The 19,685-nt window shown below is 43.9% G+C and overlaps 1 protein-coding gene across 1 annotated transcript; it reads right to left on the reverse strand.

Annotated features, from left to right (window-relative positions):
• Nucleotides 1-9,250: 9,250 nt before the first annotated feature.
• On the reverse strand, nt 9,251-14,082 carry LOC139561146 (transmembrane protein 256-like). Its single transcript, XM_071378041.1, has 4 exons — nt 13,871-14,082; nt 13,431-13,468; nt 11,312-11,392; nt 9,251-9,730 (listed from the first exon to the last, which is right to left on the reverse strand). The coding sequence occupies exons 1-4, from the start codon at nt 13,950-13,952 to the stop codon at nt 9,587-9,589; spliced, it is 345 nt and encodes a 114-aa protein (XP_071234142.1). The 5' UTR covers nt 13,953-14,082; the 3' UTR covers nt 9,251-9,586.
• Nucleotides 14,083-19,685: the final 5,603 nt, after the last annotated feature.

The following is a 19,685-nucleotide window of genomic DNA, read 5'->3' on the forward strand; positions in this document are numbered from 1 at the left end:
GCTGACAGCTCCAATTCAGATGTGTTGGTCATTACTGAGACATGGTTAAGAAAGAGTGTTTTGAACACTGGTTATAACTTTTTCAGCAAGACAGATCTTCCAAAGGTGGTGGAGTAGCAATCTTTACCAAGGAACACCTTCAGTGCTCAGTTGTCTCCACCAAGTCTGTCCCCAAACAATTTGATTTGCTGGTTTTAAGCATTAAACTTTCATATTGCTCTTTGTTGACTGTTGCTGGGTGCTATCGTCCTCCATCAGCACCGGCCTGTGCCCTACCTGCCTTAAGCACTCTCCTGGCCCCTTACACTAAGTCTGAATTTGTCCTGCTGGGTGACCTAAACTGGGACATGCTTAAATCACATGACCAAGTCCTAAAGCAATGGGACTCCCTAAACCTTTTTCAGATTATTACCAATCCCACAAGGTATAACTCCAAACACCCAGAAATAGCTACTCTCCTTGATGTTATCCTCACAAATAATCCTGATAGGTATCAGTCTGGTGTTTCCTGTAATGACCTTAGTGATCACTGTTTTACAGCCTGTGTTCGTAATGACTGCTCAGTGAAACGACCTATCCTGATCTGTCATAGACTCTTGCTAAAAAACTTTAATGAGCAAGCCTTCCTTCATGACCTGGACTCTGTAGATTGGTATAGAATTAGCTCGGTTGAAGATGCTTGGACTTTCTTTTTTGATTTTCAGTGGTATTGTTAACAAACACACCCCCATAAAGAAAATGAGAATTAAAAACCGGTTCAGCGCCTGGTTCGACTGTGATCTGAGTTAATCCACCTCAAGAATTCCATTTGGTGATAGGCTCGGCACACGCATACTCAGGCTGACTGGCTCTCGTTCAGGCAAATGAGAAATAAGTGCACTCAGGCTATCCGGAAGGCCAAAGTTAGTTTCTTTAAGGAACCGTTCTCTTTCTGTGGGTCTAACCCTAAGAAGTTCTGGAAAAAGGTTAAAGAATAAGTCTTCCTCCTCACAGCTGCCTATGTCCCTTAATATTGATGATGTGGTTGTTACTGACAAGGAGCACATGGCTGAGCTCTTTAATCACCACTTCATTATGTCAGGAGTCCTACTTGACTCAGCCATGCCTCCTTCCCCGTCCAACATTTCCTCATCTCCCACCTTTCTTATGCGACTAGCCCTGATGCTTCTCCCTCTTTTTCCTCTGCCCAGCTACAAACTTTCTCCCTGCAGGCAGTCACTGAGTCTGAGGTGCAAAAGGAGCTCCTTAAACTTGACCCCAAGAAACCATCTGGATCGGATGGTTTTGACCCTTTCTTCTTTAAGGTTGCAGCCCCTATCCATGCCAAACGATCTCTGACCTTTTTAGCCTGTCTATCCTCTCTGGGGTGGTTCCCATTGCTTGGAAGGCAGCCCCAGGTGCGTTCTTTATTTAAAGGGGGAGATCAAGGTGGCCACTTTCTATTTTGCCCTGTTTATCAAAAATGTTGGAAAGACTTGTCAATAATCAACTGACTGGCTTTCCTGATGTCTATAGTATTCTCTCTGGTATGCAATCTGGTTTCACTCATGTTATGGATGTGTCACTGCAACTTTAAAGGTCCTCAATGATGTCACCATTGCCCTTGATTCTAAGCAATGTTGTGCTGATATTTTTATTGACTTGGCCAAAGCTTTTGATACGGTAGACCAATCCATTCTTGTGGGCCGGCTAAGGAGTATTGGTGTCTCTGAGGGGTCTCTGGCCTGGTTTGCTAACTACCTCTCTCAAAGAGTTCAGTGTATAAAGTCAGAACATCTGCTGTCTCAGCCACTGCCTGTTACCAAGGAAGTACCCCAAGGCTTGACCCTAGGCCCCACTTTCTTCTCAATTTACATCAACAACATAGCTCAGGCAGTTGGATGATAGTCTTATACTCAGCTGGCCCCTTCCTGGATTTTGTGTTAAACACTCTATAACAAAGCTTTCTTAGTGTCCAACAAGCTTTCTCTGTCCTTAACCTTGTTCTGAACACCTCCAAAACAAAGGTCATGTGGTTTGGTAAGAAGAATGCCCCTCTCCCCACTGGTGTGATTACTACCTCTGAGGGTTTAGAGCTTGTGGTAGTAACCCCATACAAGTACTTGGGAATATGGCTAGATGGTACACTGTCCTACTCTCAGCACATATCAAAGCTGCAGGCTAAGGTTAAATCTAGACTTGGTTTCCTCTATCGTAATTGCTCCTCTTTCACCCCAGCTGCCAAACTAACCCTGATTCAGATGACCATCCTACCCATGCTAGATTACAGAGACATAATTTATAGATCAGCAGGTAAGGGTGCTCTCGAGCGGCTAGATGTTCTTTACCATTCGGCCAACAGATTTGCCACCAATGCTCCTTATAGGACACATCACTGCACTCTATACTCCTCTGTAAACAGGTAATCTCTGTAAACTTGTCGCAAGACCCACTGGTTGATGATTATTTATAAAACCTTCATAGGCCTCACTGCCCCCTATCGGAGATACCTACTGCAGCTCTCATCCTCCACATACAACACCCATTCTGCCAGTCACATTCTGTCAAAGGTCCCCAAAGCACACACATCCCTGGGTCGCTCCTCTTTTCAGTTCGCTGCAGCTAGTGACTGGAACAAGCTGCAGAAAAAACTCAAACTAGAGTTTTTTTCTCTCCATTCAAAGACCCAATCACTCTTGTTGACAGTTGTGGCTGCTACACATGATGTATTGTTGTCTCTACCTTCTGCTGTGTTCTTAGGTCTCTCTTAGGTTGTGTTGTGGTGTCTCTCTTGTCATTGTGTGTTTTGTCCTATATTTTTATTCCCCCGTCCCCACAGGAAGGCTTTTGGTAGGCCATAATTGTAAACAAGAATGTGTTCTTAACTGACTTGCCTAGTTAAATAAAAAATAAATATGCAAAATAAAGCTTCCACACAGCTGACGTGAAGTGACACCTCTACTTGTATGCAGAACAAGGGGGCGAGATGGCGACTGAACTAGTCCTCTGCTTTGAAAAGACAAAGGGACACCACAGGCTCCCCTTGCAGAACGAGATGCTCTGCCTCTGACAGCTTCTGAACTCTTTCCTCTCCTCCTTTGCTCTTTTTCTTTAGGAGGGGAGAGATTTGCAAAGTGATCAAAATTTCTTCAAACCATTGCCAGTTCCCCTCCATCACCCCATCTTTGCTGGTGTCACCTTGAAATACCTCCCCCTTTGAAGCCATACCAGAGAGGCTGATAATTGGCCCAGTGGAGGTAATGGAGGAGAGACCGAAGAGGAGAGGACCTAAAGCCAACCAGGAACTGGAATCTGTTGAACCACTTCTCAAATTCTTCTATCCATCAGCAAATTCATCAAAGACAAAGTGAGGAAAGTGGTGGAGAGACAGAGAGAGAGAGGGGTGAGGGGGCAGCACTTATAGCTACAGTTTATGTAACAACATCCGGCGCCGAAACGAGATGGCCGCCTCGCTTCGCGTTCCTTGGAAAATATGCAGTATTTTGTTTTTTTATGTGTTATTTCTTACATCGGTACCCCAGGTAATCTTAGGTTTCATTACATACAGTCGGGAGGAACTACTGAATATACGATTAACGTCAACTCATCATCGTTCCTACCAGGAATATGACTTTCCCGAAACGGATCCAGTGTTTTGCCTTCCACCCAATACAATGGATCTGATCCCAGCCGGCGACCCTGTGCGACGCCGTAAAAGGGGCAAACGAGGCGGTCTCCTGGTCAGGCTTCGGAGACGGGCACATCGCGCTCCACTCCCTAGCATACTACTCGCCAATGTCCAGTCTCTTGACAATAAGGTTGATGAAATCCGAGCACGGGTAGCATTCCAGAGAGACATCAGGGATTGCAACGTGCTCTGCTTCACGGAAACATGGCTAACTCAAGAGACGCTAACGGAGTCGGTGCAGCCAGCTGGTTTCTTCATGCATCGCGCCGACAGAAACAAACATCTTTCTGGTAAGAAGAGGGGCGGGGGGGTATGCCTTATGATTAACGAGACGTGGTGTGATCATCATAACAACACACAGGAACTCAAGTCATTCTGTTCACCTGATCTAGAACTCCTCACAATCAAATGTCGACCGCATTATCTACCAAGGGAATTCTCTTCGATCATAATCACAGCCGTATATATTCCCCCCCAAGCAGACACATCGATGGCCCTGAACGAACTTTATCTGACTCTTTGTAAACTGGAAACCACACACCCTGAGGCTGCATTCATCGTAGCTGGGGATTTTAACAAGGCTAATCTAAAAACAAAACTCCCTAAATTCTATCAGCATATCGATTGTGCTACCAGGGCTGGAAAAACCCTAGATCATTGTTATACTAATTTCCGCGACGCATATAAGGCCCTCCCCCGCCCCCCTTTCGGAAAAGCTGACCACGACTCCATTTTGTTGATTCCAGCCTACAAACAGAAACTAAAACAAGCTCCCGCGCTCAGGTCTGTTCAACGCTGGTCCGACCAATCTGATTCCACGCTTCAAGACTGCTTCGATCACGCGGATTGGAATATGTTCCGCATTGCGTCCAACAACAATATTGACGAATATGCTGATTCGGTGAGCGAGTTCATTAGGAAGTGCATTGACGATGTCGTACCCACAGCAACGATTAAAACATTCCCAAACCAGAAACCGTGGATTGACGGCAGCATTCGCGTGAAACTGAAAGCGCGAACCACTGCTTTTAACCAGGGCAAGGTGACCGGAAGCATGACCGAATACAAACAGTGTAGCTATTCTCTCCGCAAGGCAATCAAACAGGCTAAGTCCCAGTACAGAGACAAAATCGAGTCGCAATTCAACAGCTCAGACACAAGAGGTATGTGGCAGGGTCTACAGTCAATCACGGATTACAAAAAGAAAACCAGCCCCGTCGCGGACCAGGATGTCTTGCTCCCAGACAGGCTAAACAACTTTTTTGCCCGCTTTGAGGACAATACAGTGCCACTGACACGGCCCCCTACCAAAACCTGCGGGCTCTCCTTCACTGCAGCCGAGGTGAGTAAAACATTTAAACGTGTTAACCCCCGCAAGGCTGCAGGCCCAGACGGCATTCCCAGCCGCGTCCTCAGAGCATGCGCAGACCAGCTGGCTGGTGTGTTTACGGACATATTCAATCAATCCTTATCCCAGTCTGCTGTTCCCACATGCTTCAAGAGGGCCACCATTGTTCCTGTTCCCAAGAAAGCTAAGGTAACTGAGCTAAACGACTACCGCCCCGTAGCACTCACTTCCGTCATCATGAAGTGCTTTGAGAGACTAGTCAAGGACCATATCACCTCCACCCTACCGGACACCCTAGACCCACTCCAATTTGCTTACCGACCCAATAGGTCCACAGACGACGCAATCGCAACCACACTGCACACTGCCCTAACCCATCTGGACAAGAGGAATACCCATGTGAGAATGCTGTTCATCGATTACAGCTCAGCATTTAACACCATAGTACCCTCCAAACTCGTCATCAAGCTCGAGACCCTGGGTCTCGACCCCGCCCTGTGCAACTGGGTCCTGGACTTCCTGACGGGCCGCCCCCAGGTGGTGAGGGTAGGTAACAACATCTCCACCCCGCTGATCCTCAACACTGGGGCCCCACAAGGGTGCGTTCTGAGCCCTCTCCTGTACTCCCTGTTCACCCACGACTGCGTGGCCATGCACGCCTCCAACTCAATCATCAAGTTTGCGGATGACACTACAGTGGTAGGCTTGATTACCAACAACGACGAGACGGCCTACAGGGAGGAGGTGAGGGCCCTCGGAGTGTGGTGTCAGGAAAATAACCTCACACTCAACGTCAACAAAACAAAGGAGATGATTGTGGACTTCAGGAAACAGCAGAGGGAGCACCCCCCTATCCACATCGACGGGTCAGTAGTGGAGAAGGTGGAACGTTTTAAGTTCCTCGGTGTACACATCACGGACAAACTGAATTGGTCCACCCACACAGACAGCGTCGTGAAGAAGGCGCAGCAGCGCCTCTTCAACCTCAGGAGGCTGAAGAAATTCGGCTTGTCACCAAAAGCACTCACAAACTTCTACAGATGCACAATCGAGAGCATCCTGTCGGGCTGTATCACCGCCTGGTACGGCAACTGCTCCGCCCACAACCGTAAGGCTCTCCAGAGGGTAGTGAGGTCTGCAGAACGCATCACCGGGGGCAAACTACCTGCCCTCCAGGACACCTACACCACCCGATGTCACAGGAAGGCCATAAAGATCATCAAGGACAACAACCACCCAAGCCACTGCCTGTTCACCCCGCTATCATCCAGAAGGCGAGGTCAGTACAGGTGCATCAAAGCAGGGACCGAGAGACTGAAAAACAGCTTCTATCTCAAGGCCATCAGACTGTTAAACAGCCACCACTAACATTTAGCGGCCGCTGCCAACATACTGACTCAACTCCAGCCACTTAAAAATGGGAATTGATGGAAATTATGTAAAAATGTACCACTAGCCACTTTAAACAATGCCACTTAATATAATGTTTACATACCCTACATTACCCATCTCATATGTATATACTGTACTCTATATCATCTACTGCATCTTGCCATCTTTATGTAATACATGTACCACTAGCCACTTTAAACTATGCCACTTTATGTTTACATACCCTACAGTACTCATATGTATATACCGTACTCTATACCATCTACTGCATCTTGCCTATGCCGTTCTGTACCACCACTCATTCATATATCTTTATGTACATATTCTTTATCCCTTTACACTTGTGTGTGTATAAGGTAGTAGTTGTGGAATTGTTAGGTTAGATTACTTGTTGGTTATTACTGCATTGTCGGAACTAGAAGCACAAGCATTTCGCTACACTCGCATTAACATCTGCTAACCATGTGTATGTGACTAATAAAATTTGATTTGATTTGATTATGTCTATGACATACGATTTCTGTGTGAATGCTGTCTATTTATTTGTCAACATTACTCTGCAGCTTCAGTCAATCCCGCAAAGGTAGCAATCATTGGGTGGTTGCTGGGGGAATTTTTATATGCATTTTCATACATACTCCTCTTAGCCACACATGCATAGTGTCTAACCTGTATAGAAGCCTCAATTGCAGTAATGCAATGGGATAGAGAGAAAGAGGCAGTAGCTGAGTCCCAATGGCACCCTATGGGTCCTGGTCAAAAGTAGTTCACTATGTAGGTCATTTGGGACTTGGCCAGTGTTTAATGCGAAGGCTCGGTGCCCATTGAAGTGAGGGGATGATGATCTACCTGAAAGTGTGATGGTGCTAACCATTTAAGGGTCTGTAAAGGTCAGGAGGGAGCAGTGGTGTGAGAGCTTTGAACAGCCATTGCATATTATTCCGCTTCAATGTGTGGGCTGCTGTGTACTGTGAATTGATGCTTCAGAGAGAGGATTAGTTGCTGCTGTGCTCTCTCAATAGTATAGTGTGTGTGTGTGTGTGTTCAATGTATTAGAGAGAGAGAGGCTTTGGGTAATCGTGTCGGGTGGTATAGGCATAGTTTCATTTCACACTTTTATTCAGAGGAAAATATCCTGAGAAGCACATCTTCCCACCTAGTCGTCAGTCTCTCTCTCCCACCAGCATTCAGACAGACTGTATGAGTGATAGTCTTACACCAGCCAAGCTTCACGCTCATTCTGACCACAACCAAGAAATCAATTGGCCATAGAGCTCTCCCTAAAGAAGCTTGGTCTGCATGCCAAATGGCACCTTATTCCCTTCAGAGTGCCCTACTTTTGACTGGAGCACTAAGGGCCATGGTCAAAAGTAGTGCACAATGCAGGGAATATGATGCCATTTGGGACACAGCCCAGTTCTGAGGTAATTACCTAACCGAGTTTGGTGGTGTGAGAGAGAAACAAATAAAAAAAATACTTTAAACTAATTAATACATTCTACAGTGTAACAAAAGTAGAGAGTTGTGAAGCAAAACTCCCTTGAGATACAATTAACAATATCTCCCTTCTCTCTCCCACCCACCCGCCCACTACACCAGAGAGGTCCAGTTATAGCTAGAACACTATTCCTAACCCCTTAGCCAAAGGGCTAATTGCATTGCAACCTGCTTTACAGTCTGTGCCCAGCCTCACAACTTTAGGATAATAAAAGCAGAGTGAGGACACAGAATGAACGGCAGAGGTTATTGCTGAGGCAATAAACTCACAGGGTGAATCCTCATTGGCCAGTGACTTCTTTGGCCTGCAAAAACAAAGACAGGGATAGTGAACAGAGACCAAAAGAGAAAGTGTGAAGCACAGGCCCTTAGAGAGAGAGACTGAGCCCAAGAGCGAGGGACACAGCCTGAGAGAGAGGGAGAAAAAGAGAGACCAGAGAAAGAGAAACCAAAAAAAGGGAGTTTTAACACAGCGTATTGGAGCAGAACGTTGTGATCAGGGATATCAATTCTAACGAGGGGATACTGTGCTGCTTCAGTAATGAGTGACTGTTTGGGAGTGTGTGTGTGTAGTCCCAACGCTGCACGCCCAAAATGTCAGCAACCAGGAGGTGGAGGGAAACACAATGTGATGTGGCTGGGTGAGTGTGAATGGATTCTGAACACATTATGATGGTGCAGATCTCTCTCCTCTGTCCATGGCACCATCTCACATATTCAACTTAAAATGTGCAGACAGATGCCTCCAGCATCCCTCCCACACAAACAGTCTATACATTTTCCTGTTTCCTCTCCTTGTCTCAGGAGCCCAAATTAACTAACTTGTGTATCCAGTGTTTCCATTCCAGAGATAACAATCAGTTTGATAGCCTGACCCCGTTTTCCCCAAAGCCCACTAATCGGTCTTCTAATGAACATTTTATGAGTCGTGATCAAAGTTCATTGGGATGTGCTTTAGTCAATAGGATTTCTACTTTCAATGGACTCTGAGTCAGTCGGCTGGCTTATGAGCGTCGAGCCACCCCCTGCAAATTGACATGGAGATTTATAAAGCAATTTTCAAAAGATCCCTGCGCAGACGGCCTTCACACACACAGCCTACAATCAGGAAACGGGAGGATGGAATGAAGGAAGGAATTAGCGCTTCAATGAATCTCACTTCCAATTTGAATACAGATAGGTTTGAAGGAACGTAGCCCCGGCTAAAGTGAGGCCAGTGGTTAATGAACTCCGTGTTCTCTGTACACCGGTACTTAGAAGATCAAATGCTGAGGGGCCATAGAGACATTCACTATGAGAAGGCTTCCTCAGAAGGAATAAGGGGTTACAGAGAAGTGATCATCAACTCTTTTCAAGAGGTTTATTTATGATAAAGGATTAATATGCATTAGTCTTTCGGATCCATTCAAACTGAAACATGTGTGCGTTAACACCCAAACACAAAAACAGAGACATTTAAGTCACGGGTACGTTGCAGCCTGTGATGACGGAAAAATGTCAAAAGTGATCCCTCACAACCTTATCTTCTCTTTACACCCATGACAGAACAACAGCAGGGTTTAGATAAGTGACATTTTACCAACGCCCCTTCTTCTCTGAACATAAGTCAGTTTGTGTCCTGTAGAGAGGTCATTCACCACCAGTAGGGTCCAAGTAGGGGTCAGTGGTTAAAATGTCAGAGTTCAGATGGCTATGGCCAGCCAGCCAGCGATCAGGAACATGCCCCCGTAAGGAGCCAGTTTCCTCAGGACAGGGTCCTCCGTCAGGGCCTGGTGATACAAGGAGCCACAGAACGCCCCCATGCCTGCTACCAGGAGGGCGCCCGCCTGCAGAGAGAAGAGGGGAAAGTGACTGTGTGCTTCCCTGCTGACCATTTAAGACGTACACACAGCCGTCTCAGAATGTGGCATACAGTATCTGAAAATAGATGTACTTGGACATCAAATCACTAATGCAAACAAAAATGGAGAATACATGCAGGCGGAGGATTATAATAGACCATAGAGATACATATTTACAGTGCCTTCAGAAAGTATTCACACTACTTGACTTTGTCCACTTTGTTGTTACAACATTTATATTTTGTGTCACTGGCCTACACACAATACCCCATAATGTCAAATTATGTTAAGACATTTTTACTGATTAATTAAAAATGAAAAGCTGAAATGTCTTGAGTCAATACGTGTTCAACCCCTTCGTTATGGCAAGCCTGAATAAGTTCAGATGCATGGACTCACTCTGTGCAATAAGTGTTTAACATGATTTTTGAATGACTACCTCATCTCTGTACCCCACACATACAATTATCTGTCCCTCAGTCGAGCAGTGAATTTCAAACACAGATTCAACCAAAGAGGTTTTCCAATGCCTCGCAAAGATGGACACCTATTGGTAGACGGGTGAAAATAACTTTGGATGGTGTATCAATACACCCAGTCACTACAAAGGTTACAGACGTCCTTCCTAACTCAGAGTTTAATGACTGTGAAAGAAAAAACTGAGGATTGATCAACATTGTAGTTAATCTACAATATTAACCTAACTGACAGAGCGAAAAGAAGGAAGCCTTTACAGAGTACAGAATACAGATATTCCAAAACAAGTATCCTGGTTGCAATAAGGCACAAAAGTAAAAAGCAAAAAAATGTGGTAAAGAAATTCACTTTATGTCCTGAATACAATGCGTTATGTTTGGGGGAAATCCAACACATCACCGAGTACCACTTCATATTTTCAAGCATGGGGGTGGCTATATCATGTTATGGGTATGATCGTCATCAGCAAGGAGTTTTTTTAGCATAAAAATAAAATGGAATATAGCTAAGCACAGGCAAAATCCTAGAGCAAAACCTGGTTCATTCTGCATTCCTTACAGACACACAGCAAGACAATCTAAAACACAAGGCCAAACATACACTGGAGTTACTTGCCAAGACAACATTGAATGTTCCTTGAGTGGCCTAGTTATCGATTTGACTTAAATTGGCTTCAAAATCTATGGCAAGACTTGAAAATGGATGTCTAACAATGATCAATAACCAACTTGACAGAGCTTGAAGAATTTAAAGAATAATGTGCAAATATTGTACAATCCAAGTGTGCAAAGCTCTTACATAGCCAGAGAGACTCATAGCTATAATCACTGCCAAAGGTGATTCTAACGTGTGTGAATACTTATGTAAATATTTCTGCATTTAATTTCAACAAATATGTTTCCACTTTGTCGTTATTGGGTATTGTGTGTAGATGGGTTAATCCATTTTGATTTCAGGCTGTAACACAATGTGGAATAAGTCCAGGGGTATGAATACTTTCTGAAGGCACCGTATGTTCTATTACAACACTAGTGTTCAATAGTTAATTCTGTAATTATAAATGATGGGAGCGAGCTACACACTACATACCACAGCAGGTTTCCTACAGCGAGAGGCCCCCAGCAGAGCTATGCTGTGGTAGAAGTGGTACTTGTTGGCCGTCTCATACAGCTGAGGAGAGGTAGATACATAAGAGACCAGAACTGTTTGGAAAATAAGTTGACAGGGTGGTATAACTTTGCAATATATTAATATTGGTTATTTTAAAGCAATAAGCCCAGGAGTGTGGTATATTGGCCATATTGCACAAACCCCTGAGATGCCTTATTGCTTTAATAAACTGGTTACCAACATACATAGAACAGCTAACAAGTATTTTTGCATCATACCTGTGGTATATCGTCTGACATAAACACAGCTGGAATGCTGTTTTAGCCAATCAGCATCAAGTACCCATACTATCCGGTTTGTAATTGTGTGTGTGTATATACACAATACCAGTCAAAAGTTTGGACACACCTACTCATTCAAATGTTTCTTTATTTGTACTATTTTCTACATTTTAGAATAATAGCGAAGACTTCCAAACTATGAAATAACACATGTGGAATCATGTAGTAACCAAAAAAGTGTTAAATCAAAATATAAGTAGCAACCTTTTGCCTTGATGACAGCTTTACACACTCTTGGCATTCTCTCAACCAGCTTCGCCTGGGAGTTCCCCCATTTGCTAAGCACTTGTTGGCTGCTTTTTCTTCACTCTGCGGTCCAACTCATCTCAATTGGGTTGAGGTCAGGTGATTGTGGAGGCCAGGTCATCTGGTGCAGCACTCCATCACTCCTTGGTCAAATAGCCCATACCCAACCTGAAGGTGTGTTTTGGGTCACTGTCCTGTTGAAAAACAAATGATAGCCCCACTAAGCCCAAACCAGATGGGATGGAGTATAGCTGCAGAATGCTGTGGTAGCCATGCTGGTTAAGTGTGCCTTGAATTCTAAATAAATCACAGTGTCACCAGCAAAGCACCATCACACCTCCATACTTCACAGTGGGAACCACACATGCAAAGATCATCCATTCACCTACTCTGCAACTCACAAAGACACCAAAAACCTCAAATTTGGAATTATCAGACCAAAGGAAAGAATTCCACTGGTCTAATGTCCATTTCTCATGTTTCTTGGTTGGTGTCCTTTAGTAGTGGTTTCTTTGTCCATGAAGGCCTGATTCAAGCAGCCTCCAGTTGATGTTTAGATGTGTCTATTATTTGAACTATGAAGCATTTATTTGGGCTGCAATTTCTGAGGCTAGTAACTCTAATGAACTTATCCTCTGCAGCAGAGGTAACTCTGGGTCTTCCTTTCCTGTGGCGGTCCTCATGAGAGCCAGTTTCATCATAGCACTTGAAGGTTTTTGCAACGGCACTTGAAGAAACTTTCAAAGTACTTAATTTTCCAGATTGACTGACCTTCATGTCTTAAAGTAATGATGGACTGTCGTTTCTCTTTGCTTATTTGAGCTGTTCTTGTCATAATTTGGACTTGGTCTTTTACCAAATAGGGCTATCTTCTGTATACCACCCCTACCTTGTCACAACACATTGGCTCAAACGCATTAAGGAAATAAATTCTACAAATTAACTTATCAAGACACACCTGTTAATTTAAAGACATTCCAGGTGACTACCTCATGAAGCTGGTTGAGAGAATGCCAAGAGTGTGCAAAACTTTCATCAAGGCAAAGGGTGGCTACTTTGAAGAATTTAAAATATATTTGTTTAACACTTTTTTGGTTACTACATGATTAAAAATCTGTTATTTCATAGTTTTGATGTCTTCACTACTATTTTACAATGTAGAAAATAGTAAGAATAAAGAAAAACCCTTGAATGAGTAGATGTGTCCAAACTTTTGACTGGTACTGTGTGTTGTTGTCGGAAGTTTACATAAGGTGTAGATACATTTCTTACTTCAACTGTATGACAGGTATGTCAAAACATATATTTTTACTGCTCTAATTACATTGGTAACCAGTTTATAATAGCAAATGCTATTTAAGCAATAACGCACGGGGGGGGGGGTGATATATGGCCAATATACCACAGCCTGTTGAGTTGTGCAAGAGAACAGCCCTTAGCCGTGGTATATTGGCCATATATCACACCCTCTTGTGCCTTATTGCGTAAATAGCATATGAAACAACACTTACCACTATCGAGTAATCGTCTGGATCTTTGTTTTTGAAACCTGAATAAACATATAGGAGATATTGTAAAGGACCAGGGCCGCTGCAGTAATAGCAGCGCCACATAAAACCGGTGGTCATGTCATGTGATATCAAGAACAGTGAAGCCTATTTGTGTAACTTAATGTTTAGCCATCAGGAGCCTGCAATACACACCTTTTCATTCGGTTAATGTGCGTCATTTACAGTAGCTTGAAAACGGCAGCCGGAAAGCACACAGTAGGCTACATATAGCTAAATACATTGTTATTATTTAGCTCTAGTAACATGGCCCAATGAGTGACATAAGCCTGTCCTGCAGCGCATACACAACAACATGCCTAACTTTTAAAGTTCACTAACGTTACACAATAATTTAATCTGGTTGTTATGCCCCGCACAATTACGAAGACGTGAATTCCTACCGTGAGCTCCGTATGCCCCAGCCGTGACAGCAAGCGCCCCGGACACTCCTGCTAACCTCTGCACAACCAAAGACGCGGTCATTGCTAAATTTTACAAGCAGATAAATGACTGTGAAAGATAAAGGAAACTGCATGCCGTAGGGCCCTCTTCTGGGAGAGCACATCCGCCGGTAGAATTGTTTACTGAACCAAAATGGCACCCATCGTGTTACAGTTTCCAATGTCCGGTATACATTTTATATAACTTTTATATAACTGTGGCTCATTATGGCAAAGGAAAATGTCCTTGTATAGCCTAATAATATTTTAGGTTCATTGTCAGATCTCTTCCGACAAAGCCATATGGAATGGCACCACAAACACAACACTGATTTGCACATAAAACAGTACTTTTCTGTTATCTTCAGACATTGTTATAAAGTTATGCTATTTATCACAGGTGAAATTGCCTCATGGGATGGGGGGAAATGTCGCCCCCAATGTGCAGAACAGGCAGATTCCCCCCCCCCCAATAATTAATTTTATCGTGGGTCCTCCAGATAGCACATGAACACGTTATCAGCAATGGCAAAATGTGTAGAATTGCAGGAGCTTTAAAAGTCCTCTTTGGGCACAAAAACGGTCCAACTCTTAACACTTGTAGCTAGCCAGTAACTCCTGCCCCAGTATGTGTTGATGTCAAGTTTCATTTCAAATGATTTGTTTTTGGACGGAAGCTGCAGAGAACGGTGAGAAATGGCACTTCCGTGACAAATATCTTATTCATATTTCTTTTTTAAGCATTAAATGACCTGGTATGATGGTGCATTGATAAGATATATAGTTTAAAGCTGTTATTTTTGCGTTTTTGCCCAAAGTTAAGGAAATTGTCCAGTGTTTCCAGATTTCTATAAAATATGGCCTATAGTTAATTACAATATGAGTGAAAAAGTTTTCCTTCCAAAATATGGTAATTAAGTACATTAAAAAAGCCAATTTTCTGTGTTGGAATGGTGTGGGCACACCCCCAACAACAGAATGATGTGGGCGTATACCAGTCATTAAAAAATAAACATGCAAGTCGACCTCTAATTGCCCAGCTCATCCCCCTCAGAAGGATGACATCATCCTCTATGAGGAAATAGCAAGCATTTTTTAAATGGTCTGTTTGAGATAAGAGTTTACGGTGGGGTTTTTGAAGTGTTTTTTTTTCTCCAGTTTATGCTTTAGTCACGGATACGAGTATAGGGTGAGTCAACATCATTATTTGGGTATGATTTAACAGAATATGAACTTTTAAAAGTGAGATTTTCTATGGGGGAGGGAAATGCAAATAGTCTGGGTAGCCATTTGATTAGATGTTCAGGAGTCTTATGGCTTGGGGGTAGAAGCTGTTTAGGAGCCTCTTGGACCTAGACTTGGCGCTCTGGTTCTGCTTGCCGTGTGGGAGCAGAGAGAACAGTCTATGACTAGGGTGGCTGGAGTCTTTGACAATTTTTAGGGCCTTCCTCTGACACCGCCTGGTATAGAGGTCCTGGATGGCAGGAAGCTTGGCCCCGGTGATGTACTGGGCCGTACGCACTACCCTCTGTAGTGCCTTGCGGTCGGAGACCGAGCAGTTGCCATACCAGGCAGTGATGCAACCCATCAGGATGCTCTCAATGGTGCAGCTGTAAAACCTTTTGAGGATCTGAGGACCCATGCCAAATCTTTTCAGTGTCCTGAGGGGGAATAGGTTTTGTCATGCCCTCTTCACGACTGTCTTGGTGTGCTTGGACCATGTTAGTTTGTTGGTGATGTGGACGCCAAATAACTTGAAGCTCTCAACCTGCTCCACTACAGCTCTGTTGATGAGAGTGGGGGTGTGCTCTGTTCTCCTTTTCCTGTAGTCCACAATTATCTCCTTTGTCTTGCTCATGTTCAGAGGTTGTTGTCCATGCACCACACGGTCAGGTCTCTGACCTCCTCCTTATAGGCTGTCTCATCGTTGTCGGTGATCAGGCCTACCACTGTTGTGTCATCAGCAAACTTAATGATGGTGTTGGAATCGTGCCTGGCCGTGCAGTCATGAGTGAACAGGGAGTACAGGAGGGGACTGAGCATGCACCCATGAGGGGCCCCTGGGTCAAGGATCAGTGTGGTTGATGTGTTGTTACCTACCCTTACCACCTGGGGGCTGCCCGTCAGGAAGTCCATGATTCAGTTGTAGAGGGAGGTGTTTAGTCCCAGGGTCCTTAGCTTAGTGATGAGCTTTGAGGGCACTATGGTGTTGAACGCTGAGCTGTAGTCAATGAATAGCATTCTCACGTAGGTGTTCCTTTTGTCCAGGTGTGAAAGGGCAGTGTGGAGTGCAACAGAGATTGCATAATCTGTGTATCTGTTTGGGCGGTATGCAAACTGGAGTGGGTCTAGGGTTTCTGGGATAATGGTGTTGTTGTGATCCATGACCAGCCTTTCAAAGCTCTTCATGGCTACAGACGTGAACGCTACGGGTCGGTAGACATTTAGGGAGGTTACCTTAGTGTTCTTGGGCACAGGGACTATGGTGGTCTGCTTGAAACATGTTGGTATTACAGACTCAGACAGGGAGAGGTTGAAAATGTCAGTGAAAACACTTGCTAGTTGGTCAGTGCATGCTTGGAGTACACATCCTGGTAATCCGTCTGGCCCTGCGGCCTTATGAATGTTGACCTGTTTAAAGGTCTTACTCACATCAGCTGCGGAGAGTGTGAGCACACAGTCCGGAACAGCTGATGCTCTCATGCATGTTTCAGTGTTATTAGCGCCACCTCTGGATGAGCATTTTCCTGTTTTCTTATGGCAGTATGCAGCTCATTGAGTGCGGTTTCAGTGCCAGTATCAGTCTGTGGTGGTATGTAGACAGCTACAAAAAATACAGATAAACTCTCTAGGTTGATAGTGTGGTCTACAGCTTATCATGAGATACTCTACCTCAGGAGAGCAAAACCTCGAGACTTCCTTAGATATCGTACACCAGCTGTTGTTTACATAAATGCATAGGCCCCCGCCCCGTATCTTACCAGAGGCTGCTGTTCTGTCTTGCCGATAGAGTGTATAACTCGTGAGCTGTATGTTCTTATTGTCGTCGTTCAGCCACGACTCGGTGAAACATAAGATATTACAGTTTTTAATGTCCCGTTGGTAGGATAAACATGCTTTCAGTTCGTCCCATTTATTTTCCAGCGATTGAATGTTAGCTAGCACTACGGAAGGCATGGGCAGATTAGCCACTCGTTGCCTGATCCTCACAAGGCAGCCCGATCTCTTTCCGCGAATCTATGTTTCCTTCTCCAGCGAATAACAGGGATCTGGCCGGGTGTCTGTATTATATCCCTCCCGTCCGACTCACTGAAGAAGAACTCTTCGTCCAGTTTGAGGTGAGCAATCGGAGTTCTGATGTTCAGAAGTTCTTTTCAGTCAAAAGAGACAGTAGCAGCAACATTATGTACAAAACAAGTTACAAACAACGTGAAAAAACATACAAAATGGCATGGCTGGTTAAGATCCAATGAGACGGCAGCCTTCCCCTCCGGCGCCATCATGCTTCCTTTTTTTGCCTTCAAGTTTACTATTTTTCAAAAACAGTGAATCTATGGCATTATTTAGGATACTTAATACATAAGCTTATAGTTGACTAAATAAAACAATTATTGGAACAACAATGCGCAGAAAGTGTGGTTTCACATCACACTATTTTCTAAAAAGTGTGCCTTCTCCAGGATTCAACCCCATACCCTGGCGTCCCTGAATGTTCCATAGTTCCCAACTCTACCTGCTAAGCGACTGGTCAGGTTAACTTTCTGTAAAAAATCCTAACTACATTTGTAAGTACATTGTCCAGTCGAGTTCTGTGTTTGAAAGCAGCTAGGAATCTAAGAAAGAACCGTAAAAATCTGTGGGATCTTGCATTTTGCAGCACAGTGAGAATTTCAATTGCATACTGCTCAAATCCTCTGTTCTTGTCCCTCACCTCCTCAAAACCCATTGGATGAGAAAGTCAAAGGTCCCTCCCCTCTTACCTTCTCCTCCAATGGGTTTGTCATGGTTCCACCTGTCACCAGAGGGCGGCAAAGACCGTCCTAGAGACATTAACAACACTCAGGTGTGTCCAATTTACTCATTATGATTTCTCTGTCAAAAGAAGCGTGTTTTCTGTTGTCCTTTGCATAAACTTGAATTGTTTTCTGTGTGTGTTCGTTTCCTGAGTGAGATTTTGAGACTTAGTGTTTGTTGTTTTCAAGTGTACTGTGATCCTGCGGCTACCGTTTCTAAGTATTATGTTTATCCTTCGCCACTGATTCCTCATCAGGTCTCTTCTCTGCACCTGGGTCCAACCTCACAATATCACAGGGTTTTGAGAACGAGGCGAGGAGAGCGAAGAGAGGATGCGAGGAGTATTCAATTGAGATTCTCCCACGGTTTAAAAAAGCACATGATCAAATTAAGATTTGGACGTTATTGATGACGTGCTTCTAAAAAATTGATACAGCAATCGGCACACTGCTTTGAAGGAAATTGCTTTGCAATTTCGATGCATGTCCCGGAGCTCCGGTATCAAACAGAACATCACTAGAAATTGCTAGTCACATAACATAACAATCATAACAATCTATTTTACAAGAAAGACATGGCCAAAATAGAAGCACACAAAGTTTCAGACACACTAACCAGGTTTCCATCGAACTTTTTTTATGCGAGTAAAGTATGTAAAAACATTTTCTTTTAAATGTCATGACAAGCCTGATGGAAAAGGCATGTAAAGTTAATAATTCGAGAAATGGTGGTGGAAATGCCTTTATGTGCAAATATTGATATAATAACTATCATATATCGAAGTAAACCTGGAGTCAAGCGATGATATGTTGTGTGGTCCTCCCACTAATATTCGGGAAAGCATGCAGTTTATTAAAGGTTGACTCAGTGAAATGACGTTGCCACAAGCAGCAACGCAGATATTGAGATGAGCAAGATGCAAGACTTTGCTGTCACACAGTCACACACAGTATCTGTGCATGTGGCAGAGTTCGCTTCACGCTGTTCACAGCATGGTATCCAGGCACCAAAACAGAGGAGAAGTTGAGCCTCAAGCTTCAACGCTCTTAGTTGTTGCAGGAATTGATCCACTATGCTGTTTACTTTCTGCATCTACGTCCTATCGCTGAGTCTACCTTTAAGTACATATGAAATAAGTTGTGATGAACTTCACAGGGTGGTGAAGGTGCATAGCGATGAGCTTGATGCTCCTTTCCAATAAATATCCAGGGTCTCATTCTGGTGACATGATGATCGATGCTTGGCTGCCGTTTGACAAATAAAAACCATATCACTCTTTTGTCAAAAAAATCTCCTCATGTAGGCTATACTCACACTGTATCTGCGAGCTGTTGGTTAGAGTGCACGTGAGTGGGCACGTTCCGCTACATAACACACATTTTTTTTGTATCAAAACCCTCAAAATGCAATGAAAACCCATTTAACTTGCATTTTTTATTTGGTACATGAGTTATTTTTATGCGACTATGTCATCACGCACAGCCTTTTATCCGCAACAAGTCAAATCGATGGAAACGCACCTTTTTTTCTATGGAGACTTCGGAATATTCAATTGAAAATCTGTCACTAATTGGATGGAAACCTAGCTACATGCATCATAAAGCATAAAGCACTGCAGTTTAAAAACATACATTTACATATGGAGCAGAAAGATGGTTTTGAGGAAGTGTGGGGGTCTAGGGGGGCCAACTAGTGGTCAAAACATTGACAGCCCCCCACTTAATTTTTCATCATAGTGTTTACTCTAGCTTTAAACTAATTG

This window comes from Salvelinus alpinus, chromosome 31 (assembly GCF_045679555.1).
Source record: "Salvelinus alpinus chromosome 31, SLU_Salpinus.1, whole genome shotgun sequence".
NCBI lineage: Eukaryota > Metazoa > Chordata > Actinopteri > Salmoniformes > Salmonidae > Salvelinus > Salvelinus alpinus.